At 41.6% G+C, this 26515-nt stretch overlaps 1 protein-coding gene across 1 annotated transcript in view; it reads left to right on the forward strand.

Moving 5' to 3' along the window:
• Positions 1-26515, forward strand: part of CDH23 (cadherin related 23) — a 594289-nt gene that overhangs the window by 415874 nt on the left and 151900 nt on the right. Inside the window, exons 27-28 of the mRNA XM_032232225.1 lie at positions 5684-5797; positions 8213-8361. Of these exons, the coding sequence (XP_032088116.1) occupies positions 5684-5797; positions 8213-8361 (263 nt within the window). The remainder of the gene's footprint in view (positions 1-5683; positions 5798-8212; positions 8362-26515) is intronic.

A 26515-nucleotide genomic window follows, 5' to 3' on the forward strand; every position in this document is an offset into this window, starting at 1 on the left:
TTCAAGGCTAATTTGCATGGAGATTTGCATACATTTTCCTATAATGTTTTGCAAATGATAGCAGAACTGTTTTGGGTTGTTTGCTCCTGAGAATTATCTATGCCTCATCAGACTGAAAGAGTCATCAGCTGCCTTATGTCTGCTGAATGTGAATGTGACAGTTTGAAAAAGGCATTGTGGCTGAATCCATTTGCGGTGTTTGTTGAAGTGTAGCCAGGTATGTTAAATTCAGATGTACACGCTGAAAAGACCTCAAGTTCCATTATAAACATGCATTCTTACAGAAGATCATGTTTGATTTTAGGCCTGAGTTTTTTCTTTCTTTCAGATTTACATGATTCCCATTGCAGAACGTATGAAATAGTTTTGATTGGCCATGATACTTCCTACATTTTAAAAAATGTGAAAATATTTTTTCTTTAAAAAAAGAATGCAACCCACTGCATCTCTCTGAAAGATGCGCAGCCTCTTAACCTAATCTTTTGGATAGTGAATAATAAAGGAGACTTTTTCTCTCAACTGTGCCCAATTTCATCTTCTTCCTGTATTTTAATTTGTAATTTTATAATGTCATTTAGGAATTTTAAAATCAGGTGTTATAGGAACTGAGCTACTAAGTGAAAGCACTTTCTTCAAAGATCTTATCCATTCCATATATTGCATAATGTACATTAAAAAGATTATTTGTTTCACATTTAATGTTATTATTACAGAGACCAGAACAATTAAAAGCACTCAGTATATATACACTTAAAATTCTAGTATAAAATAATAAATAACAACTAAAATCTACAATAAAATCCAGTGTCAATTATACATGGTCTGACTATATGATAGTTGCAATCCCTAAACTGTGTGGCCTGTTGTAGGATCAACGCTAAAAGGGAAATGACTAATAGTGCAAAGGGTTTGCCACAATTGCTATATAACAGTGATGGTGAGCCTTTCTTGGCTCGTGTGCCAAAAGCGGGGGGAGCGCAGGGGGGTCATGCGCGAGCGTACCACACCCATGCTATGTGTATGTAAGAGCCGAGGTGGCACAGTGGTTAAATGCAGCACTGCAGGCTACTTCAGCTGACTGCAGTTCTGCAGTTCGGCTGTTCAAATCTCACCGGCTCAGGGTTGACTCAGCCTTCCATCCTTTCGAGGTGTGTAAAATGAGGACCCGGATTGTTGTTGGGGGGCAATATGCTGACTCTGTAAACCACTTAGAGAGGGCTGAAAGCCCTATGAAGCGGTATATAAGTCTAACTGTTATTGCTATTGCATGACCACAGTGTGCATGCGTGCAGGACCAGCGCTCCCCACCATTTTTGGCGTGCTTTTTTCGCCCTCCCGAGGCCCCAGAGGCTTTATAGGCACCTGGGGAGGGCGAAAATAGCTTCCCTGAAGCCTCCGGAGCATGAAAAAAACGGCCCTACGGGCAAACTGGAAGTTCAGGAACGGACTTCCGGTTTGCTCGTAGGGCTGGTTTTAGCCCTCCGGAGCCTTCAGGAAAGCCTCCTGAGGGCTCCTGAACGGTCTGGACGGCTAAAACCGGCCCTACGAGCAACCCGGAAGTGACTTCCGGTTTGCTTGTAGTGTCATTTTTTGCCCTCTGGAGCCTTTAAGGGAAGCCTCTGAGGGCTCCGGAATGCTCCGGAGGGCTAAAACCGACCCTACAAGCAAACCGGAAGTCCGTTCCTGAATTTCTGGTTTGCCTGTAGGACCGGTTTTTCATGCTCCAGAGGCTTCAGGGAAACCTCTGGAGGGCGAAAAATGCCCTCAAAAACAGGCCGAAGTCAACTAACAGGGCAAGCCTCGCGTGCCCTGACAAATAGCTCCACGTGCCACCTGTGGCACACATGCCATAGATTCGCCATCACGGCTATATAACATCACTATGGTGGAGAAGCAGGGGTGAAATCCTAGTGATTCGGGCCGGTTTGCCTGAACTAGTAGTAAAAATATGCTTAACAAAGTAAAAAAAAGTTCCGACTATCAGCTGTGCTGTGTGATGGTAGGAACTTTTTAAAACTTTTCTTTTTAGCATTTGGGGTCCGTTTTTACTCCCAGGAGGCTTTCCTGAGGACTTCTAGGCCAAAAAACAGGGGGGGTGGATGTGGGAAGGAAGGGAGGGAGGGAGGGAAAAAAAGAAAGGGAGGAAGGACCACAAACCTGGCACTAGATGCAGCTTCAGAGGATACCTTCAAAGAGTGCAGCAATCCAGGAATGAACCTGGAGGTCATCTAGTCTAACCCCTTGCTCCAGCAATTGTTAAAGTGAGTTTCTGTATTTTGAACTGCCCAGTCACATGACTACATAGCCATGCCCATCCAGTCACATGATTCCCACCAAGCCATGCCCACTGAAACTGGTAGTAATTTTTTTTTAGATTTCACCACTATGGAGAAGACACGTGTTTGTGACGAATCCCCAGTGCTGCTATGCAGAATCTAGCCACCTGCGCTGTACATTTAATATGATTTATTCTAAAAGAAGTTTTAAGCACTGTTGCCTCTAAGGTGCGCGGCTGCGCGGCAGCGCACCTGGCAAGAAAACACCGCGCAGGACTTTTCAACTCCCGCGCAGTGATTTCCACAGGCTCCGGAAGCTGGGGAGGAGGCCGGACTAACTGCTGCTGCCTCCTCCTCCTCTAACAGCACCGCCGGATTTGCTGCCCGGCGCTGCAGCTTTCAGGAGCCTTTGAGGCTACGGGAGCCAGTAGGAAGGCAGCGGAGGGGTAGGAGCAGGAAAAAAAGCCCCGATAGCCTGTGGGAGATAGGGAAGTAGGAATTAACAGTAAGTTTCTAAAGGATAACTCAGCACGAAGGAAGCCGAGGGAAGGAAGCCGTTTTCTAGTGAACGGAGTTTCGGAGAGAGGAGAGCCAGTCCGGGACAACCTTCCCCCCACTTCCCTCTCTGTTGTCCCCCTCCCCTCGCTCCATTGCAAGACTCAGCGAGACTCACCCAGAGCCTGCGGGGAAGGGCCAGCGCTTAACGCTGAGAATCACCAAATTTGGCTCTGTTTCTGTCTTGCCTAGGCAGCAAAGGAGGAAAAAAGAAGCGGGAAGGCCTGGCAGGTGAGAAAGGGAAGGATTTAAAGAAAGCCCGATTCCACCCCGCTATCATTTACCCAGGCACTCCAGCGCCTTCCTCGGGAGTTTGAGACATCCCCCATCATCCTGTAAGAAGGATTCCCCCCTCCAAAGACGCCCCCTCCTCAAAGAATTTCCCCTTCAAAAGAATTAACAAGAAAAGACGCCTCTATCAAAAGGGGGAAAATTTTCCCTGAAAATAAGAAACAATCCATTCCTCTCCCTTGGTGTCTCGATCAATGATAGCAATAAATAGCCTCAGGCACTATTTACACCTCCAAAGCAGCGGCCCCCAACTTTTGGGGCACTGCTGCTAGCCAGACTATCTTGTTTCTCCTCATAACCCATTGATATTTTCTTTTAAAAAATAGAATACTTTATTGCCCAAATGTGAATGGACACGCAAGGCATTTGTCTCTGGTGCAAAAAGTCTCAGTGTACAAACAACAAAGTAATATAATCATAATACTGATACTAATAAGAGATGGCAGCAGAAAAGATGTTATATAACACTTTTAATTAAGCGGGTACCTTGAATAAACATAACTTTGAGTTTCAAATAATACTGATTTCATTGTTGTCTTAGGTGACATCTGTGAAAAAAATTCAGGTGCTCAGGCATGAAAATGTGCCGCTCAAACACTATACTTTTCTGCTCACACTGAAAAAAAATTAGAGGGAACATTGGTTTTAAGCCCCAGTGTTTTTAGTGGAAAAGATTTAAGAATGTAGTTCTATTCTGCCCAAATTTGATCCACTAAACTATTGCATTCTATTATCTATTTCCACCTGCAATGTTAATTGATAATCCCAGCTTGCTTCCACCACTTCTGAACAGCAGAAAATAGCAAAAGTTACTAAATCTTTGAAGAACTGGCTGATGCTTGTCACTAAAGGAGCATTTGGACAGGACTGCTTGGTGATTAAAAGTTGGCTTCTGCCATCTCTCTTTTGTTTAAATCCGTGAGACATAAAAACACATACTTTTAATTGGATAAATGTTCTTTATTTGGTTCTCACTATAAGGTAGACTATCTCTGCTTGCCTGGTCGGTGGGATTTACAATAGAAGTCTGAAATGATAAACGCAGTATTTTAAAGTCTTGAAATGTTGTCTGGTTTTGCCCTCTACTGCCCGGACCTCCAAATGACACCTTGAATTTTTGTCACACTCTTCACTATTTTATAAATTCAGGAATCAAAAGGGTTAACTTGGATGAAAAGGGGAAAAGGCATGAGATAGAGCATCTGCAATTCCCAGATTCGGTCTATAGCTTTTCCAGGAAGGCTTCAGAAATTCCTCCTGTGAATTAGAATTAATATCCGTACTGGTGGATTAAATGGGCCTATGATTTGATTTCAATAGAATGTAATTTCCATGACAATTCCTGACCCGTGACAATTTAAATTTGTTTAATACAATAAATCTGTAGTTTCACTTGTGTCTAACTAAAACAATTCATTTTGAGATGCATTATTTAAAATGAGATTCCTCCTAATTTAGGCCATAGAAGTTAGCTTACAGGCGGAATTTTCTTTCCATATCATGTGCCTATTAGTATTAGCTTGAAAATGGTTTGGGGGTTCATTCCCCCCCCCACATAATTCACCATTAAATGACTTTGTATTTCTTAGGCAAATATTTCATAATTTTATTCACAAGGGTAGATATTGCAGAATGCTTCAGACCAATTTCTTGTTGCAAAGGACAGGCTGTAGGGCAGAAAGGCAGAAGGCTGAAAATTTGAAAACGGAAGCCAACTCACATGAAGTTGGTTGAGGGCCTGAATCCTGGATAATTTTCAGCCCCATTTATATGCGGCAACAGTGTCAATCCTACCATTGTAAGCATATGCATGGAGAAATCCTGTTGAATGTCGATATCTCAATTTCTTAGTTCTGTAGTTCATAATTCCAAAGAAAATGCATATGGATGTATATTTAGAATAGTGCCCAAAATTGTGGAAATCTTTTGGGAGAAGTGTATTTTTGAAGGTTAATGGCTAATAACACCACTTTTTTTTTTGGAGTAGTACCTTAAAATTATATATCAATGGAAAGATAATTTAATCAAGAATGTAATGCAACAATGTTTATTCAATTATCTGTATTCTATGAAAAGTTATAGCCAAATAACCATAAAAAGGAAGCACAACTTGCTTAGGTTGATCTTAGTTTTCCTTTGTCTGATTGTAGCCAACGAGCATGAATGTTTAGAGAGCCAATAAGGTGTCATCTTGTATTGGCAATGAGGCAATCAGATCACAGTAGGATTCAGTTATTGATGTCATGTATTGAAGCTGAGAGGAGGACATTTGTCAAATATTTTTTTTGTATAACTTGTTTTTTCTACGTATTTCACTTTTCTTCTTTATAACTGCTATACTAATAGCAAATCCTTCATAAAAGTTATTGCATTACATTCTTGATTAAATTATCTTTCCATTGATATATAATATTATGGTAGTACTCCCAAAAAAGTGGTGTTATATTAGCCGTCAAACCTCAAAAATACTGTACACTTTTCCCAAAAGGTTTCCACAATTTTGTCCTCTACTATATATAGATACAAATCATGTCATTCTTTTCTTCTATTTTTCCTTGCAGGTGGAAACCAGGATGGAAAATTCAGTGTTGGCTTTAGAGATGGTATAGTTAGAACGGTTGTCAACCTGGACAGAGAAACCATGCCATTCTACAGCCTTATCCTAGAAGCCATTGGTAAGCATGTCTATGTCAGGGTTCCAAATATCATCCAAAAGTAAATCAGAGTCCAAGGCAAAATATTGCTCAAAGTTCCAATTTATTAAAAGAACTATATTGGCACATCTGGGAAAACCCAAATCTGAAAGCTTCCCAGTTTTCCCCACCTAATTGAAAGTTCAATATCTTGCCCCCACGCGCACAAGTCCATTGCATGATCCAATCTCCCACTGCCATGCTGGCAGTTCCACCCATCCAGGTGCAGATATGCAAAGACAAAGGATGACCTTGGTTTTCTAGAAAGAATTTTGTTATGGCTACATCGCATCTCACTTCTTACAATCCTCCCGCCCATTTTCCCACAATAGAAAATGCATAGCAGAATAATAGAAGTGTAGCAGGCCAAAGACCCAAAACAAAAGATGGCTGCAGGCCTGACAATCTATTCTTCATCCTTCTCTTAAGAACTCATATTTCAGTTTTTGGGGTAAGGAATTTGTCTAAAGGACTTTAATTTGTAAACTGGTAGTATAGTTTTCCCACCTCAAGTTTTCAGAAAGAGAAAATTGGCTTTTACTGATCTTTAGGCTATCATGGATGAGCCATGGATTTTTATCTATTATTGTGGAAAGGAACCTCTTTGTAGACTTCTACGAGGTGTAGTTTCTGTTTTATGAACTTAGCAATAGCACTTAAACTTATATACCGCTTCACAGTGCTTTATAGCCCACTCTAAACAGTTTATGGAGTCAGTGTATTGCACCCAACAATCTGGGTTCTCATTTTACCCACCTTGGAAGGATGGAAGGCTGAGTCAAGCTTGAGCCTGGTGTGTTTTGAACTGATGAACTGCAGGCAGGCAACAGGCAGCAGAAGTAGCCTGCAGTACTGCACTCTAACCACTGTGCCACCGTCACTCATGTATTCTTGTATTCTTTAGCATATTGTTGGCTGAAATATAAGTGAACTACTGCCATGCACTAAGTTTGAACGTAGACTAGTTAGGAGAAAAATGGCAATCATAGGAATTAAGCATTTATTTTAATATCTGTGATACGTAGATGATACATGATAACACATATTTCTGAAATATTATACACCGTTCAGAATGCAGTCATTTTTGCAGGGGAAAATTCCTGCAACAATGTTTACCATTCTGAGCATCAGATTGTTATACAACGAACATGTGGGCAAGGACATTCAGTGGCTTAAAAAGTGTCCTGCACAAAATGTAAATGTTTTCCATCAAGCAAGATACTACAATGTAATCAAAATCACGGTCAAATAGAGATCTTGCATTCCAAAAATCAGAAGCAGTTTGGGAAAAAAGGCGAACAAGTTGCCAGAAACCATGTCTTGAAGACACAAAGATTAGTTTATAAGATCTCAAAAGAAGTGGTTACTGTATTGTACAGTATCAATTCTGGTCTAATGATGCCTCTTAGATTAAGAAGAATTAGAAGTAATTGAACAACAGTACTTCAAATATAATCTAATATAAGTTAAACAAAAGCTGCAATGTTTATTAGATACAACCTTCCTTCTGTGTTATCTTTGTTCTCTTTCCCTGGTATTGTTGCTCGTTGATATTCCAACCAGACTTAAAGCTTTCCTGGAGTTCATGGACCAGGTTTTTTTTTATCAACCTTGGCAACTGTTAAGAGGTGATATTCAGGGGTGGGCTGCTGGGATTTCACACAAGTTTGGGCGATTCTCTAGCTAGGATTCTGCCCAGTTCGGCGAACCCACAAATGCCACCCCTGGCTGGCCATGCCCACCCCACCCCACCCAGCCTACCCTGCCCTGCCCCTCACAGGAGTATCCACATGGCCTGTTCATCATGCCAGGTAAGTGCAGGGCCCACGCGGAGGCTTGGGGTGGGGGAGAGAAAACAGTCCTACTGGAAGTTCCAGAAGTTCAGAAACGTGCCTGTTTCCGGCCCCCGGAGGACCTCCGGAGCCCAGGGGAAGCAGTTTTCACTCTCACAGAGACTCAAGGAAAGCCTCCAGAACCTGGGGAGGGTGAAAAACTCATCGTCCCCCCTCCATTGTGGTGCAGGAGGCCGACTAGGCCACGCCCACCCAGCAATGGGCCAACGAATCCGTTGCTGCAATTTTTGAAGCCTACCCCTGGTGATGTTGATGTCCTCACATCATAAAGTTGCCAAGATGGAGAAACACTGTTGTAGACATAAACATTTAGGTCCAATCCCAAGTACGTACATGCCTACCTAGAAAAGTTAATTGCTAGGAGCCTGACAGTAATGGCTCAGAAATTATTTTAAATGAAGATGGTAGACAGAAAGGTATGAAGCACTTCACCCTTATTTTCTTTAGAATTTCCTATGATTGGTCATTCGCAGTCCGTGGAATGGACAGAGCTTTTCTTCTGAACGTTAGCCGATGACCCAGACCCTGTGTTTTGTTCTCACAGATAATGGCCCGACAGGAAAAAGAAGGACTGGTACTGCAACTGTTCATATCACAGTGCTGGATGTTAATGACAACCGACCCATCTTCCTCCAGAGCAGTTATGAAGCTACTGTGCCAGAAGACATTCCCGATTACAGCAGCATTGTACAGGTATGCAGCTAAACTTTTCAATAAGGTTCGGTGCATAAAGAGGGAGGGGAGGGAGGGACAAATGAGAAGCAACAGCTTCGTCTCACCGCAGTCGAGCTGTTAGCTATAATCGTATCAAAAGAGTTCAAATCAGCTAGATGGTGTTAATGTGAGCCAAGGCCTCTGTGCCAGATATGTGCTGTTGCATGAACTCCATTGCAATTAGCAATCACTCATTTCCTCTATCATTGGAAACTCTTAAGCGTAGGTAATGATTTAAAGGCATTAGCAGCCGGGAGATCTAGAATTAACTTTAATAACATCAGAAAGAAAGGTTCAGTCCAATAGCTGGGGCCCAGGCATTGAAGCTAACGGCGTTACAGCATCAGAAGCCCTAAATTGCAGGAACATAGAAGACATTAATTATTTTCTATTGATTCAGAAATTAAATACATCCCTGAACTAGTTCGTGGGCTATCTTGAATCAAGCAGTGTTTTGATTGTAAGTCAAGTTCTCCGAAACAGATCTGCTTTCAGGAAGATATTGGCTGTCTGGATTTATCTCTGACTATGCATACAAAGCTGCCTTAAGAGAGGGGAAACTGGGGGAGAAGATTTCACATCTCATTCCCCCCCCCTTTTTTGTTTCTCTCTTTGAAACGAAACTTTAACAGAATGAATGCATGCATTCACAGAGTTTTTTGTGGTGTTTTCAGTTTCTCTTCAAATCAAACATTTCTCCTGCAAGAGATAGTGCTTGTTGTGGCCCACCCACAACCAGCAGAGCTGGCAGCAGAATCGTAGAGGAAGGAGGTTGGGGAGGAACATGGACTAGTCCTGGGGGCTGAGGAAAGCTCAGACGAGGGCTTTGCATCGGAGGTAGAGAAGGAGTTAGATAGCAGTGAGGCAGAAGAGCAGCTGAAGCTGTTCCTTGTGTGCAGAAGACAAGAACAACTAAGAAAGCAGGATCAACTTAAGAGTAAAGCCACACCTTGGAGGTGATTGGCCCTTCCCAGAGGAAACAAAAGAGGAATGAATGGGGAGTGGGCTTTTGCAGGAAACAATTTGTTTCTTCAGTATGGAAAGTTCTTTTTGTGATTATAAGAGACTCTGTGTCAAGTTTTGCTTTGCCCTGTGTTTGAAAACTAGTTATCTGGCAGCGCTCTAAATGAGATAAGGTGCATATGGGTAAACATTCCTCCGAAAGACTGTTTGCTAAAGCCTTGCTGACTGTGAATGAAAGGAATTCACAGTCATGTAAAATAAAAGAGGTTTTGTTGGGACCAAGACTTTGCTTCTTACTTTCTAAGGAAGCCTGGGTCAGAACAGTGCTTTGAGTTAGCCTTGTTTTTCTTGAATTCCCTTTTCTAACCAGAGGAAGAAATAATAAAATTGCATCACTATTTTCCTGTCACATAGAATATTTTTGGGGACGCCAGGGGTTGAAGCCTGGAATATTTGGGTTAACATACCAAAGACTTTAGTTGTCTGGAACAAATTGCACACACACAAACACACACACACATCGGGGTGAAATTCAGCAGGTTCTAACAGGTTCTGGAGAACTGGTAGAGGAAATTTTGAGTAGTTCAGAGAACCAGCAAATTCCACATCTGGCTGACCCCAGAGTGGGGTGGGAATGGAAATTTTGCAGTATTCTTCCCCTACTACACCCACCAAGCCACGGCCACAGAACCGGTAGTAAAAAAAATTGAATTTCACCACTGATGTATATATGTATATATAAAGAATATTTGAGATACCACATTGCTGATTTTCAGGAACTTCTATGATCTACAAGGCACTTTTTTCCATCCCCAAATAAAACTTGCAAGATGGTTGTTTCAGAATATTGATCAATCTCTTTTGTTGTCAAAATTAAAATGGTGAACATTTCAAAACATTATCTGGTTTAAGAATGACATCAGTGCTTCAAAACTGGTTTTGTGTGCAGGGTACCATTTCAATCTATGACAGTTTCTGATGGGAAATCATACAGTTGGAAACTAAATTGAACCAAGTAGCCAAATCTTCTGAAATATTGTAGGAAGATTGATTGATTGATTGATTGATTGGATTGATCCATCTTGTGGTTCAGGCAACTCTGAGTGGATACACCAGAAGAAAGAGAGAAAGAGTGCCTATAGAGTATCTCCCATGAAACACTCTCTAATAAATTGGAAATATTGCTTTTCTGGAAAAAAATGAAAGGAAAATCAAAAGCATTAATGTGAACACAAAAACATTCCCACAAGTCAACTTCAAGAAACAGACAATTCAATAACCTTTTTAGTTCAAAATCAATTTTACAGCTGAGCCAAGGGAGGCCTTTGGATTAAGCTTGTGTTTTGCCATCTATGTCGTGAATTCTTTTAAGTGGCTGGCAATATAAACTATTAATATTCTGGATTTGGCATTCTTCTTTGGTTCAGGTGAGGAATTGCCCTTTATTAATGCATACATTAATATCTAAAAGCATTATATAGAATTATAGCATATACTATTAATACATTAAAGAGGCCCAAAGATCACATTTAGGTCAGATTTAAAGGCAATTCTTATATCTCTGCTTTTATGAGAGTAATAGCACTTAGCCATACCACTCCACAGTGCTTTACAGCACTCTCTGAGTGGTTTACAATATCTGTTGTGGCCTGCCAGTGGCCAGGAGAGCTGGCAGCAGATTCGGACAGTGAGGAGGTTGGGGAGGAACTTGGGCCAGTCCTGGAGTCTGGGGAAGGCTCTGATGAGGGCTCTGGTCAGAGGCAGAGAGGGGGCCAGAGCCGTATGCCAGTTATCAATTGCCTTTAGAGTCAGACTCCAGTGAGGCAGACGAACAGCTGGAACCTGTTCCCAGTGTGTGCATGCACAGAGTTGCCAGACAAAGGCAACAGCTGAAGAACAGGGGTCGACGTGCAAGTAAGGACACAGGTGGATGATGAATGGCCCCTCCCAGAGGAAATAAAAGGGGAGTGGAGTTTGCAGGAGACAATTAGTTCGCTTAATTGATTCATGACTCTCTGAGACTCCTTGCCAAGTTTTGCAGACACCGGCCTGGCAGCTCTCCAAGCCAGATAAGGTCTGTGACTGTAAATCCTCCCTTGAAAGACTTTGCCGGATGTGAATGAGCAGAATTCACAGTCAATTAATAAAAGGGTTTTTTGTCAGGACAAGGAGTTTGCTTCAGGCTCTCGGGAAGCCTCGGTCAGAACAATATCAGCATATTGCTGTCAACAATCTGGGTCCTCATTTTACCGATCTGGAAAGCTGGGTCAACCATGAGCCCTGTCAGCCTCAAACTCCTGGCAGTGGGCAGAGTTAGCCTGCAATACTGCATTTTAACCACTGGGGCACCACAATGTAAGAACTGCCTTTAAATCTGAGCTCAAAGTGCTCTTTGGGCCTCTTTAGTGTATATTGTTATCAACCATGGCAAATTTAAGATGTGTGGCTAGGGAATTCTGGGAGTTGAAGTCCACACATCACAAAGTTGCCAAGCTTGAGAAAAAAACAATACAGTATGTGCTAGATATGAATAGCCATTTTTGCAGAGTTAATGCTGTTTAGTTCCAAATGGTACATTGTAGGGGCCAATTTGTGATGGATCTTGTCCAGTAGCTTTTCCCGCCATAGTTATGTTGGGAGCAGAGGTGGAGACAACTCATCTTGTAATGATTCTCTCATTCATTTAGAGTCAGCACTACAGCATGAGGAATGCATACATTGGTGTGTGTGTGTGTGAGTGAGTGTGTGTGTGTGTGTGTGTGTGTGTGAGAGAGAGAGAGAGAGAGAGTAATAATGCAGTATATAGCTAAAATAAGAGAAATCTTAATATTTGGAGCTTTCCCTTCATTGCTGATTCCACAACTTCTTTTGATTTGAAAAAAAATGATACTTATGACTTATGACTAGATGGCGAACTCCTTGCATTACAAATATCTACACAGCAGGTCTTCTGGATGCATGTTAGTCATAGGTGGGACCAAGGAAAAACCTGATTAGGACCTCCTAACCATAATGATTTGTGCTCAGCTCAATAAGAATTCAAAATATGACTATGTGGATGGATCCATTACAGATTTAGCTATTATGAGATGTTCTGCCTCATCATAATGAAACTGTAATACATACATACATACATACGTACGTACGTACGTACATACATACATACACATACACACACACGCGTACACAAACACAATTGCAAGCCTTAGAAAGCAGGTTCTAAAGAGGAATTCTTAGATGCTGCAACTCTTGTAACCTTATCACTTTAGTTTCAATAAGATTATATTGAATTTCTCAATAGCCTGATATTAATACAATCGTACTCTTCTCTTTTATCCTGAACCACAAAATGTATGTATGGACCTATGAACATTTTTGCATGTAAGCATGTAGTCACAGACTAAGTCAGTCAATCAATTTCTACAGCCACCCATCTCAGACAAGGGACTCTGGGTGGCAAACAGTCATATAATTTATTAAACACACACACACACACACACACACACACACGTGTTTGTGTGTGTTTTCGTAGATTTTCACGGGTGTAGGTATGCTGGTCTTGTTGTATGACAAAAACACCAGCCTGAGGATGGCGAGTGAGACCTCGCTGAAACGTTGCCAAGACAATTTCAATGTTTCACGGGAAAAGACCCTAATACAAGACCAGCATACCTACACCTGTGAAAATCTACAAAAAACATACGATAGGTAGGTAGGTAGGTAGGTAGGTAGAGAGAGAGAGAGAGATAGAGAGAGAGAGAGATAGAGAGATAGAGATAGATAGATATATAAGCTGAGAAAATCATAATTGTAGATGTTAATGTAATAAACATCTATGTCTAATAATAATACACATAAAGACATTTCAGGTAACACAGAGTAAGGCTTTCACAGAGTAAGGCTTTCACTTTAGCACACATCCTTAGTAGCAGGCAGAGGTGGGTTCCTACCAGTTCGCACCTATTCGGTAGAACCGGTTCGTCAAATCTACCGAACCGGTTAGAAGAGGTTCCACCAGTGGACCCGGAAAGCAGGCCACACCTACAGAAGAGATTCCAAAATTTTTTGAAACCCACCACTGGTAGCAGGCCTCCTTGCAAAACAAATCAGTGGTGGGATTCCAAAAAATTTACTACCGGTTTTGTGGGCATGGCTTGGTGGGTGTGACTTGGTGGGCATGGCAGGGGAAGGATACTGCAAAATATCCATTCTATTCTATTCCTATTCCTATCCCTATTTCTATTTTTTTCTATTTCTATTTCTGTTGGATTTCCTGTAGATCTCCCAACCAAATAAAATCCCCCTTTCAGTGCATTGTGTTGATTGAATCTTCCTAAGGATCTAAGCCACATTAGCACATGTTATTGGTGAGAACAAAGTTATCTGTAGTCATGTGGTACTTTATTATTAATTGAATCTTATTCTCATCTCAGAGCTCAGCTAATGGAATTCACATTTGTAGTTAGGGTCAAATTATTATCCCGGCCCTACCTGAAATTCACCCCTTTCGTGGCAATAAAGGCATTTGTTTCAGAGGTGGTATTCAGCAGGTTCTGACCAGTTCTACAGAACCGATAGTGGAAATTTTGAGTAGTTCAGAGAACCTGTAAATACCACCTCTGACTGGCCCCACCCCCATCTATTCTCTGCCTCTGGGCAGAATATAGGTAGGAAAGGAGGGAGGGAGGAGAAGGGAAAGAAGCTATTGGAAGAGACAATAAAAAACTCCTGTTGCACAGTTGCCAGTTCAACTACTGCCAAGAAAACTCCATGGATGTTTCCATGCACTTACTTGGCTGTAATCATGCTCATCTTGATTGAATGTTTAATGCTGGGTTACCAGAACTGAGCTTCAACAATCTGGATAACTATGCTGTTATATGACAACAGAGAGATTCAGAAAATTGAAACCCTTTGCTCCCTGGTAATGGGTTTCGCAAGGAAAGTTGACAGCAAAATGGAATTGTCCCTATTCCTCCCTCAGCTGTTTCCCTTTAAGGGCCCTGCCCTTACCATTTTTGGAGAGCAAGATCTTTAAAAAGGGAATGGAGAGAGAATGAAAAAGAAATCAAGGAATCTGAGTAAGGGAACAACCATATCTGATGGGGAAGGCAGTCATGAGTCTTGGCACATCAGAACATCCTCAGCCACAGTGAGGAATGTAGTCACAAGCGTCTTGCAAATGGTCACAGGTTGCTTATCCCAACACACATGAAAGCCTCAGTAAATAATTAGCAAACACTGGCAAATGCAGCAAGTAGGACTAAGTTATGGTGACATGCACCCCCCCCTACAGTGACATCATTATACAACCTATCTTTTACATGTCTGTATTGTGATGTGGCAAATCTAGACAGCATAGTAAAAAGCAGGGACATCATCCTGCCAACAAAAGTGTGTATAGTCAATACTATGGTTTTCCCAGTTGCAATGTATGGCTGTGAAAGTTGGACCATAAGGAAGGTTGAGTGCCAAAGAATTGAGACCTTTGAACTATATAGTGCTGGAGAAGACTCCTGTGAGTCCCTTGGACTGCAAGCCGATCAAACCAATCAGTCCTAGAGGAGATCAACCCTGACTGCTCTTTAGAAGGCCAGATCCTGAAGAGGAAACTCAAATACTTTGGCCACCTAATGAGAAGGAAGGACTCACTGGAGAAGAGCCTAATGCTGGGGAAAACAGAGGCCAAAAGAAGAAGGAGTCGACAGAGAATGAGGTGGCTGGAGGGAATCACTGAAGCAATAGGTGTGAGCTTAAATGGACTCCAGAGGATGGTAGAGGACAGAAAGGCATGGAGGAACATTGTTCATGAGGTCACAATAGGTCGGACATGACTCCACAACTAACAACAACAATTGTGATTCAGCTGTGGGATGGGCCTTCCATGGTGATCTCACTGCATATGCTCAGATGCATGAAAGTCTACACTGGGGTGTCCAACCTTTGCAATTTTAAGACCTGTGGACTTCAACTCACAAAACACCAGTGGAGGTATGTGAAGGTGTGCTGATTTCTGCTTACTTCTATCCTTGCCAAATGGTGATTTTCCAAAAAGTTGTAGGTTAGATGACATTACAAGCAGTTTGAGAAGGCCTGCCAAGAAAGAATGATTTTTTCCACAGGAGGTTCATTCACATGGCAGTAGATTCCATGATACTCCAGTCCTGGTTAATAGGCCCTTTTCTTGACCAAGTTTCATGTCTGTGGGAAACGGGCCGTCCACGCTTTACACTGCAAATGGATTGTCTTAAGGAACCCAGACGTTTCCAGAGCTTAAGTTGTGGTTCAGTGGCATCTTCAAAATGGTAAGGCATGCATTCGTGTGGTCTGTGGACAGATGGATCGAGTGCTGCCGGTTTGCATAAAGTGACAAAAAGGAGACCGATGGTCAGGAGGAGAAAAATACAGATGAGGGCAATGATGATAGGCAAGGAATCCAGGTTCTGCTCAGTTGGCTCTGAGCTCAAGAGAGCCAGCTCAGTGGTTGCGTTGAGTAATTCAGGGACACCTGTACTTGGCAGGGTCTCATTGACTGACTCCTTTGCGCTCATCCTTCTCTCCTGCAAGACAACAGGGTTAAAGGTCAGGCAGCACTGACAAGTGTATGCATTGACATTTATGCAAAACGAATGGGGATGACAAAAGACCAAGTGCAAGCCATTTTCTCCCATCTTAGTTCTAAATACCTGTGTTTTCCTGAAAATAAGACCCGTCTCAGGGTTCCAAATAACACCCCCCAACAAAAGAAGTCTCCAAGGCTTGAATTTCCTCAAAGTTCCATTTTATTAGAGATGTCCTATTGGCACATCTGGGAAAACCCAAATCTGAAAGCTTCCATGTTTTCTCCACCCAAAAGAAAGTCCAAGTCCCTACCCAGCACCTACGTTTCCATCACATGGTCCAATCAATGCACCATCCCAACTGGAGACAACCCCCAGTCACTCCCATCCAGGTGCAGGGCGAATGCCCTTGACTCCCAGAGAAAGGCATGTTGTCATGGCTAATCCTCCACCACTCCTTGCAATCCCCCTCCCATTTTCCCAGGCACTAAATGTGGCAGCCCTGAAGTTCCAATGAAAAAGATGGCTTCAAGGTCTGACAGTCGGGTCTTATTTTCTTTGGGCCCCCAAATAAGCACTAGGGCTTATTTTAGGAGGTGTCTTACTTTTTCCCATGTACAAGAGTCCCACTTCTTCTGCTTGCTTGTAGAGAGGCAGGAGGCCGTGTGGTGTGCCACTGCTACTGCCATGAGATGGGGGGGGGGTGGAGCTGCCCCATGCACAGTGGTGGGTTTCAAAAATTGTTCAAGCCTACTCTGTGGGTGTGGCCTCCTTTGTGGGAGTGGCTTGCCACCCATGTGACCGGATGGGAGTGGCTTGCTGCCCATGTGACCGGATATGAAGATGCCAACGACACTTGTCAGAACCACCTTACATTACCTCACACACAGCACTGGCATGCATAAGAATATGATGTAAACTTGTTTTTTAAAAGGCATCTTTGGTTTGCGTTAAAACAACTTCAACACACGCAATGTTCTGATTGCACCACAAACGCAGTAGTCATCCTTACCTTTCACAGAGGCACTGAGTTTTATAAATATGTTCATGATAGTATAAAATAATCATATCCAAGGACCAGTGGTGGGTTTCAAAAAATTTTGGAATCTCTTCTGTAGGTGTGGCCTGCTTTCCGGGTCCACTGGTAGAACCTCTTCTAACCGCTGCAGTAGATTTGACGAACCGGTTCTACCGAATAGGTGTGAACTGGTAGGAACCCACCTCTGCCCATGCACCCCTCACTGGCTTATCTCAGGGCTCCCGCAGCCAGGCCATCCATGTCCTGGCTCCTGTCTTGCCTCGCAGCCGCACAACCAGCATGGCGCTAAGCAGAAGAAGTGGTCCAGTGGCCATGTGGGCTTCTACTGCACATGGCTGATGGTGCTGCAGCAGTGAGGCAGGTGCTGGGACATGGATGGATTGGCTGCGGGGGCCCTGAGTTAAGTTGGTGTGAGGGTCAGGGGGCTCCACCACAACGCTGCCTCACTTCATGGTCGCAGCACCACAAGCAACCAGATGGAATAAGCAGGTGTCCGGCTGCGCAGGCTCTTAGGGGTAGGGCTTATATTAGGCACACATTTAAAAACACTGTAGGCCTTATTTTTGGGATAGGTCTTATTTTGGGGAAAACAGGTTAGTTGAAATTACAGGCAGCCCTAAAGTTATGGCACAATTGGGACCAGAACATCTATTGCTAAACTACGTAGTCATTTTTTCTTCCTGTGGTCATTAAGCAAATCAAACAGTTGTTAAGCAAATCTAGCTTCGCCCATAGACTTTCCTCATTGGGAACTGGCTGGGAAGATCATCATTCCCAGGATGCTGCAACCATTATAAATACATGCTGGTTACCAAGTGCCTGAATTTTGATCATATAATCATGGAGATGCTGCGATGGTCATAAATGTGAGGGCCAGTCATAAGTTACTTTTTTGAGGACTGTTGTAAATTGTTAAACAATTTGGTTGCAAGTCGATCCCTATCTGCAATTCCAAATCTTATACTGGCAGAGCATTATTTGTGATTCATCACTCCTTCTAGAGCAGGTTGTCAAACTCAAGACCCGGGGGCCAGATCTGGCCCATGGGGTGCTTAGATCTGCCCCACATGACTGGCATGGAAATAGTAAAGGACCACTCCTGTGCCCCATTTTCATCCTGAAAGGCCTCTCGCACCACCTTGCTGGTAAAAGTGGGGCATGGGGGGACACACGCACCCCCCATGGCCCATTTTCAGCCTGGACAGCCTCCTGCAACACTCTGCCAACCAAAATGGGGCACGGGGGTGCATGAAGTTCCCGCACATCCCATTTTGGCTGGCAGGGTGCTGCAGAAGGCCAGCCATCCCATCCCCCCCCCAAGGCCTGGACCCCAGATAACAACAATGCTTATCCGGCCCTTGAAGAAATCCAGTTTGACACCCCTGTTCTAGAGGCTCTGGTCCTGCCAACAAAGTTTCTATCACCTATAGTATTAACTCATTTTCAGCATTATTATTGCATAACAGAGGTCATACCAGAGGTGGGTTGCTGCAGGTTCAGCCCAACCAGCCCAGTTCAGCCGAACTGGTAGTAGAACCCAGGCCTGAATTGCAGAACCGGCAATGACCAGGCCTGCCACACACCCCAAACTGGCTCTCCGGTGTCTTCTGCCTTTGCCGGCATGGTTCTGTACATGCGCAGATCAATTTTTAGTCAAACGCTCATGCACAAGCAACACACAGCCGGCATTCTGACCGGTTCAGGAACCCACCGCTGGTCCATACCTATCTGGTCAGAAGTAGGTTTCACAGTATTCAGTAGGTTTCATTTCTGTACATCCGCATTGGATTACAAGCCTAGATTCCGGTCCTTAGAAGAGAAACCTGAACTGCAATGCAAAGCATTTAATTTGAATTTTGAATACTTGCGTTGAATTTAAAGCAGTGGCTCCTAACCATTTCCACTGCAGGATGCAAAGTTAAACGTAGAATTTTTATGCGAAACTGAATGTAGGCTTATTATCTATCTATGGTTGTTTAAAATATTCAAAATAAGAAAATAGGACAGCTGCATATATTTGGAAATCCTTTCTGTCCATACTTTGTAACACCTATTTTGGGAGATATAATTTTTTATTATATATTAGAATTTTTTTTTATTTTTGCTTTTGGAATTTTTTTCCCACTCCTCCTTGCAGAACTCAGAAATATTCTCAGATCAGCGCTGCTTGTTAAAGATCCCCATACAGGTTTCTGGTGATATTCAACTTTAGAATTGTCCTTAATTCCAAAATGTCACCTTCCTTTAGTCTGAACTTCATGCTCATGTTTCATTTTGCTCCATGTAAAAATTGCATCAACTTCTGTTGACTTAGGAATTTACTAGACTCACCACTTGATGTTTACATACAATTCTATGTAGCCCACTACAATATCAAATGCTCTTGAAAACCACTTCTTAGAAAAATATAGAAAAATTATGAACAACTCACTCAGCACCGGTTTCACCACAAAACCGCGCTCGACTAAACCGCACCCGACTAAACCGCGTCGCTGACGTCATCAACTGGGCGACAACAGCGCGGAGACAGAAGCACGCTGTAAACCCTAAACCTAAAATTAACCCCTAAACCTAAACCTAACTCCCCTAAACCTAATCCTAAACCTAACCCTTAACCTAACCCTAAACCTAACCCTAAACCTAACCCTTAACCTAACCTTAAACCTAATCCTAACCCTAAACCTAACCCTAACCCTAACCCTAACCCTTAACCTAATCCTAAACCTAACCCTAAAGCTAACCCTAAATCTAACCCTTACCTTAAGTTGAATCGGCTTGCTTTCAAAGCGCTATTTAAAGCACCTTTCTTTCTCCGCACTGGCTGTTGTTGCCTTGTTGATGACGTCAGCAACGCGGTTTAATCAGGCGCGGCTTAGTCGAGCGTGGTTTGGACGGGTCACGCTCAGCACCTGCCCAACAACTTTAACATCGATTCCCAATGGAAAGCCAAATGGGTCACGGCCAGACATAGTAAGACACATAAATGACCCCACAAAAAAGATGTCACCACATCAATAATGGACACTCCCTAATAGGATATGCACTTCACACAGCATCTGCCGGGACTCTATAAATAGGGCATGGTATCCTCCCCTCAGTGTGACTGCAGAGTCCCATATCAAACAAAATGCCTGACTGTAAGCTGAGGGCATATATCAGTCCAGTATCTAATTTTTTAGAAAATAAAAACGATGCTTGGCTTCAATGGTTAGATGGTCTAAACATTGATATTTGAACATAGAGCTTTTTAACATTCATATTTTATTGGGTTCTAGTAATCTAGATGAAATGCTAATATATATTGCTAGTCCATGTATGATGTGCCATATGCTAAATCTTCTTATATAGCATATTATTCGGAGTATAAGATGCACCAAGATTTTGAAGAGGCAAATTAACCTCCGAAAGACAGCCCGTTTTTCACGAAAACCGGCCCATTTTTTTGTCAAAAAAAGGGCATGCATAGCCTTTAGGAGACTTATAGAGTGCTCCTGGGGGCTGGGGGCCAAAATTGAGCAAAAAACAGCCCATTTTTGCTCATTTCTACCCTCCCCAGCCCCCAGGAGCACTCTGGAAGCCTCCTAAAGGCTATGCACAGCCATTTTGGTGAAAGAGGCAGGGTTTCAGGAGGCAAAAAATACTGCATTCAATGTATAAGACGCACCCAGATTTTCAACCTCTTTTTTGAGGGAAAAAGATGTGTCTTATACTCCAAAACCAACTACCACTCACTCATCATGAAATCTCCAGAACTGTAAAACCTACAAACTTGAAATTTGGCATGTATGTTCCTCTTGGATTATAGGTGCTCTCTAAGCAAGTATTTTTCAAAAAGACTATCAGATCATCAGTATTTCTTATACAGTATTAGATTAACATGCGTCAATGCTAAGGAGTTAGACATTCTACTCCCCCTCCCCACCTGAAAGGAACTCTGTTCCAACTGCCAGTCACCTTATATGGGCATGGCCAGCATGTGACTCATCCGGCCTGTGGGCTGACCTGATCACATGGTTTTTTAGCGAAGCACGGGTATCCAACTAATAAATAATAAACCATTTCTCAAGCCACAGAATAGCATCAGAGCATCTACAGACCTCATAGCTTATATGATGCAAAATTTCATCTCTGTGGGGGCTACAGAATTAGAGACCATCCATTTAAAGTCTCCAAGCTAAGCCTTGTGTTTATGTTATTACTATATCTCAACTTCTGGGTAGTTAGCTAACAAACACTTGATGCATATACACATGGCAAGGAGAATCCAATGTCATCCTTGGAGAAGCACTGGTGTATCTTATTTATCTATCCATTTACATATTCTGTCAAGCCAATTGCAATTACAATATAATTACTCTAAGTTCGCACAATGGAGATGTAATAGGGAAAAACAAGAATGAATAGTTGGCTTGGCTCATTGCATTCCATCTTCGAGAATGGTGGACTTTGTAGCCAGATCTTATTATTATATCATTTAGTTAATTTCAGAAATTGAGCAGATTTTTAATTGTTGAGGGAGAGGGAGGTTGCTGTGAGGTTATGGATTCAGATTATAGAAGAGAATTCCTCCAAGATCAGATCTAATTTGACTAAGATTTGGTTTCTTGAGATAAGGAAATGTTTAAGCCAGACTGGGAGAAATTGGGTGTTTTGATGCTTTGATTAACCTCTGAAACCTCAAAAAACTTCTATGGTTAAATGTTTAGAGTTGTGTAGTAAAGGCATGAGATGAAATCATATATACTTACAGTCTTATTTTAGTTTTTCTTATGCTGACATTAATATTCAATTCTTCCCTCTACATTCACAGATTAGCTTGTTTTGTGTACCCAGATACAAAAACCAGTGCCAGCTGCCTGAGCCAGATTCTCTCCCCATAAAGACAAAATGTTGAAAAACACAGAGGGCATGCAAATTAGTGATTAGAGAAGCTGCGTGTTTTTGTTTTTTTAAGTCACAATATTGCACAATTTTTTTTATGATACTGTACTTTTAAAGGGACGCGGTGGCTCAGGGGCTAAGATGCTAAGCTTGTTAATCAGAAAGGGGCGGCAGTCCAAATCCCTAGCGCTGCCTAATGGAGTGACTTGTCCCAGCTTCTGCCAACCTAGCAGTTCGAACGCATGTAAAAATGCAAGTAGAAAAATAGGGACCACCTTTGGTGAGAAGGTAGCAGTGTTCTGTGCGCCTTCAACATTTAGTCATGACAGCTACATGACTACGGAGACATCTTCAGACAGTGCTGGCTCTTTGGCTTTGAAACAGACATGAGCACCGCCCCTTAGAGTCAGGAACAACTAGCACATATGTGGGAGGGGAACCTTTACCTTTACCTACTTTTAATGGCCAGAGTCTCTGGCAGAGCTGTTCAAAGGTCTTCAACAGCTACATCCAAATTAAAAAATAGGAAGAATGATCATTCAATTCCAACCTTAGCGTGGTTTTGATAGATTAAGTGCTATCACACTTGTGCCACGTGATACCATATACTGCCTGCTAGGAAAGAGGTCACAGCTCCACAAACATCTGAAGCTAACAAGACCTAATCACCATCTGGATTGCCTCTATATTGTGGAAAATCTCTATTCACCACAACCCAAACACTGAATTACTTGGCTTGGAGATACTCTGCACAGTTGACTACTTTTGGCATTCTAGCATTTTATTTACTTACTAGCTGATAACGTGACATTGCCTGGGTATTTATTTATAGCGGGAAAATGTCCGGACCAAACATAATTTCTAATGTTGGATTTTCCAACATTAGAAGCCGAGGTGGTGCAGTGGTTAAATGCAGCACTGCAGGCTACTTCAGCTGACTGCAGTTCTGCAGTTCAGCTGTTCAAATCTCACCGGCTCAGGGTTGGCTCAGCCTTCCATCCTTCCGAGGTGGGTAAAATGAAGACCCGGATTGTTGTTGGGGGCAATATGCTGACTCCGTAAACTGCTTAGAGAGGGCTGAAAGCCCTATGAAGCGGTATATAAGTCTAACTGCTATTGCTATTGCTATTTCCCCCTTATCAGAGGGAGTCCTCTTGTGGAGTACTGTGAAACCAATACGAAGACAACTCCACTGCACTGTACAGTAGGAGCCACTTTATAGCAGTACAATAGAAACCATTTTAAGGCACAACAGGCTGTATCTTAACACACACCCTGTGGGGGTGTTAGGGGGTGTCTTACTCCTACAGTATTTGTTTCCAGAGAGTAGTCATCTGTGTACCAAGTTTGGTTGAAATTGCTCAAGGCGTTCCAGAGTTATGGTGGAACACACACACAAACACACACACACAAACACACACACACGCACACACACACATATATAAATGATATGACTCTATATCCTTGGCATCAGTGTTGGTGGTCGACCAAACCTATAGCAATCTATTTCCTAGTTCATGAATGAAAATAAAAAAAAACATGATGATGATGATGATGATGATGATGATGATGATGATGATGATGATGATGATTATTATTTTAGATGAAAACAACCCTAAGTGGAAAGTAGATCAGCTTTCAGATATAGTACCACAGTGATGTATTAAAGTTGTAAAAAGCACAGATTGGATGGTGGATAAATTGATTGCTTGTTTGGCATATAATTATGAATGTAATCCCTAAGCTTGTTATCAGATACACAACTCTCCACAACATGAAACTGACCATTTTCAGCTGTTTAGTTCCAACTTCAGTGTTAAGTGTGCTTTCATAAACTGTTCTGGTTTTTTTCTCTCTCTCGGTAATATAAATGGTAAATTCCTGCAGTCATGTCAGGTTTTTTTCATTCACCCACTTTCACAACAATATGTTTTCCTTTAGCAAGTTTACAGGGTTTAAGTGCTTTACAAATCAAAAAGTAAAATGCTATTATAAGAGTGAAATATAAAAATCATTTATAGTTCACCCAGGTTCTAAATTTAACCTTTAAAAGATTGGAATAATCAACATGAACCGAACTAAATCAGTTCCAGAGAAATTCTAAATGAAATGGAAAGATATGACAAAAATAGCAACATACAGTGTAAATAGAAAGGTTAGAAGAAAACAAGTTTAATAAGTAAAAGAGCAATGCACCAGAACAAACCAGAATTAAAGTGGAAGAACTATGCAAATCCAAACAAACTTCAGAACACTAGATACTTCATTATTTCCAGAACAGAAATCTCTGATTATGTGAGGCCATCTTATATCTCCAGGCTGAATCAATCAATTGCAGTTGAGTTTTTTTATTATATAAATATTATATTTTTTACTTTTCTTATAACTTTTACCAGACATTTAACATTGAAAGAAATATTTAAAGATGGTTTTCGATCCTACTTTCCAGAATACCCTAAAATTTAGATAGCCAACAAGTATAAACAAGTATAAAGGCTCCCACTTCAGCAGGGGGTTGGACTAGAAGACCTCCAAGGTCCCTTCCAACACTGTTCTGTAATTCTGTAAGATTCCACGAGATTATTTCAATCCTCTTTCCACCTTCCCCCTCCATCTTTGCTCCTTTTACTTAGTTACCAATTGTAAATAGCCATTATCTTAGTATATCTCAATGGGAGCATCTTTGTTTTATTTAAAAGTAACTCTGATGCCTTCTAACATAGCAACAATTTGTGTGTGTGTGTGTGTGTGTGTGTGTGTTTGTGGTAATCACTCAATGCAGTCAAAGTGGTGGTTTTCAAAGTTAAAATCTTTGAAGGAGATGAGTGGTTCAGAAATTTGAAAAATGCTTAAGTAAATAAATATAGTTTCAAATGTAGACTGAAAATGTCCTTTCAATGCATCCATGGATATAAATAGAGCAAAAAACCCAGTGTCTCCTCACGTTCTTTAAATCCTTTTGCAAATTAAAAGAAACGGGATGCTTTGCATATGGCTGATTCTTCTGAACCCAGACTAATCCCTTTCATTTGTCAAGTTCAGCTAGTTACCATAAAATGTAAAAAATAATAATTTTCTACAGATCCCCAACATTGAGTGCAGTTCTTGCTACAGAGAAAAAACAGACATGTTCATCTTCTAAAAAAACATACTATAAAATCTATGGTATATGTTTGATTTTTTCTAGATAAAGTTTCATGTCACTGAGTCTAAATGTTTGTAAGCAATAAAGCTAAAATGTCCTTCGAGACAAAACTATTACATAATGCACTTTGAACTTTGCAGTGATTCATGCAAGGTATTTTGAGTCTCTATCTGGTAAGTGTGTGTGTGTATACAGAACTGTCTGCAAAAGTGTTGATCAGGTGTATCCAAATACTGAAAACAGCAATTTATGTGCATATGTTGAATAAGTAATCTTATCATTGCTACGATGATGTTAAACCAATCATCTGTATTACTCTCTAGAGACTCATCAGATAATAATAAAATACAGGAAATATGGTTGCTGCATAAATTATGGACTCCCCAAAAGTCAGAATACTGGCAAATAAGGTAGACCAAACAAAAAATAAGCCTTACAGATATTGTAAAGGCACTTCCCAATGGGATGAATCAATGCAAATATTTTAGTTAACTATTCCCAGTATTTTTTCTACTGAATAACATTTAGACAAGGATTTCCCTTTTCTCCAAGCCAAAAAGAGCGAACCAACCCAGCTCAAAGATTAATTTTAGTTATTTATGTTCCTACAGAATTATTTAATATACATTTTTATGTCATATGTACATTTCTGATGAAGTAAGTTGAAACTAAACGGAGTCACATGAAAATAAGTGGAGACACATGAATTGAGTAAGCTTCTTGAATGTTATCCATTGTCAATGGATATCCTACATTATCCTACATTTGTAGTTGGAGGATAGTTCAGTGGCGACCCTGTTTTGCAACACGCTTTAATGAACAGGTCAGAGGTTCTGTTTATTAAAGAGCAATTTGTTTGCTTTTCATTTCTTCTACATAATACATTTTGAGACACAGATGTGCATCTCTGCCTTGTAAAACAGGCCTTGATCTATGAGTTCCTTCCAGATGCATTTAAGTTGCTGATGATTAAGCCTACTCAAACATTAGCCACTCTGTTCTTTTCTGAAATCAAAGCAACAAAACCGGAGCAAATAAAGAGCCTATATCAATGCACTGACCTTTTGAATTGGATATGTTCCTAGGAGAACTGCACCCACCTTAGCAGCAGCAAATTTCGTAGATTCCCTGGCTACGTTTTTTTTAATCTCTCAAACCCCTTTATTTCACTGCATTGTTTTTCTTGCCGGGTCCCTTCCACTTTTAAAGTTGGTTTGTTGATTAGTTCTCCTGCTCCCCATCGGCCCATCCCCTTCTTTTGGCCTCTGTTGTTTCCCAGCCCCCTGGCAATTTGGGGGAGGGGTATGCCCATAGAAGTGGGAAGGGAGGGGAAGAGAGAGAAAAGAGAGAAAGAGAGAGAAAAGTCTGCTTGTAAATAATGAAGAGCTGCTGCAGATTCCCAGCAGTACAAAACCTGAGGCGTTTAACACAGTATTCGATCTGGAAGATCGTGTCATGAGCCACAATACTTTTCTGATCTGAGTTTATAAGGGAATTACTATTCTTTATCTCCAGTGCATCCGATCCCCTGTTAAAGGTTTAAAT

Source organism: Thamnophis elegans, chromosome 15, assembly GCF_009769535.1.
Source record: "Thamnophis elegans isolate rThaEle1 chromosome 15, rThaEle1.pri, whole genome shotgun sequence".
NCBI lineage: Eukaryota > Metazoa > Chordata > Lepidosauria > Squamata > Colubridae > Thamnophis > Thamnophis elegans.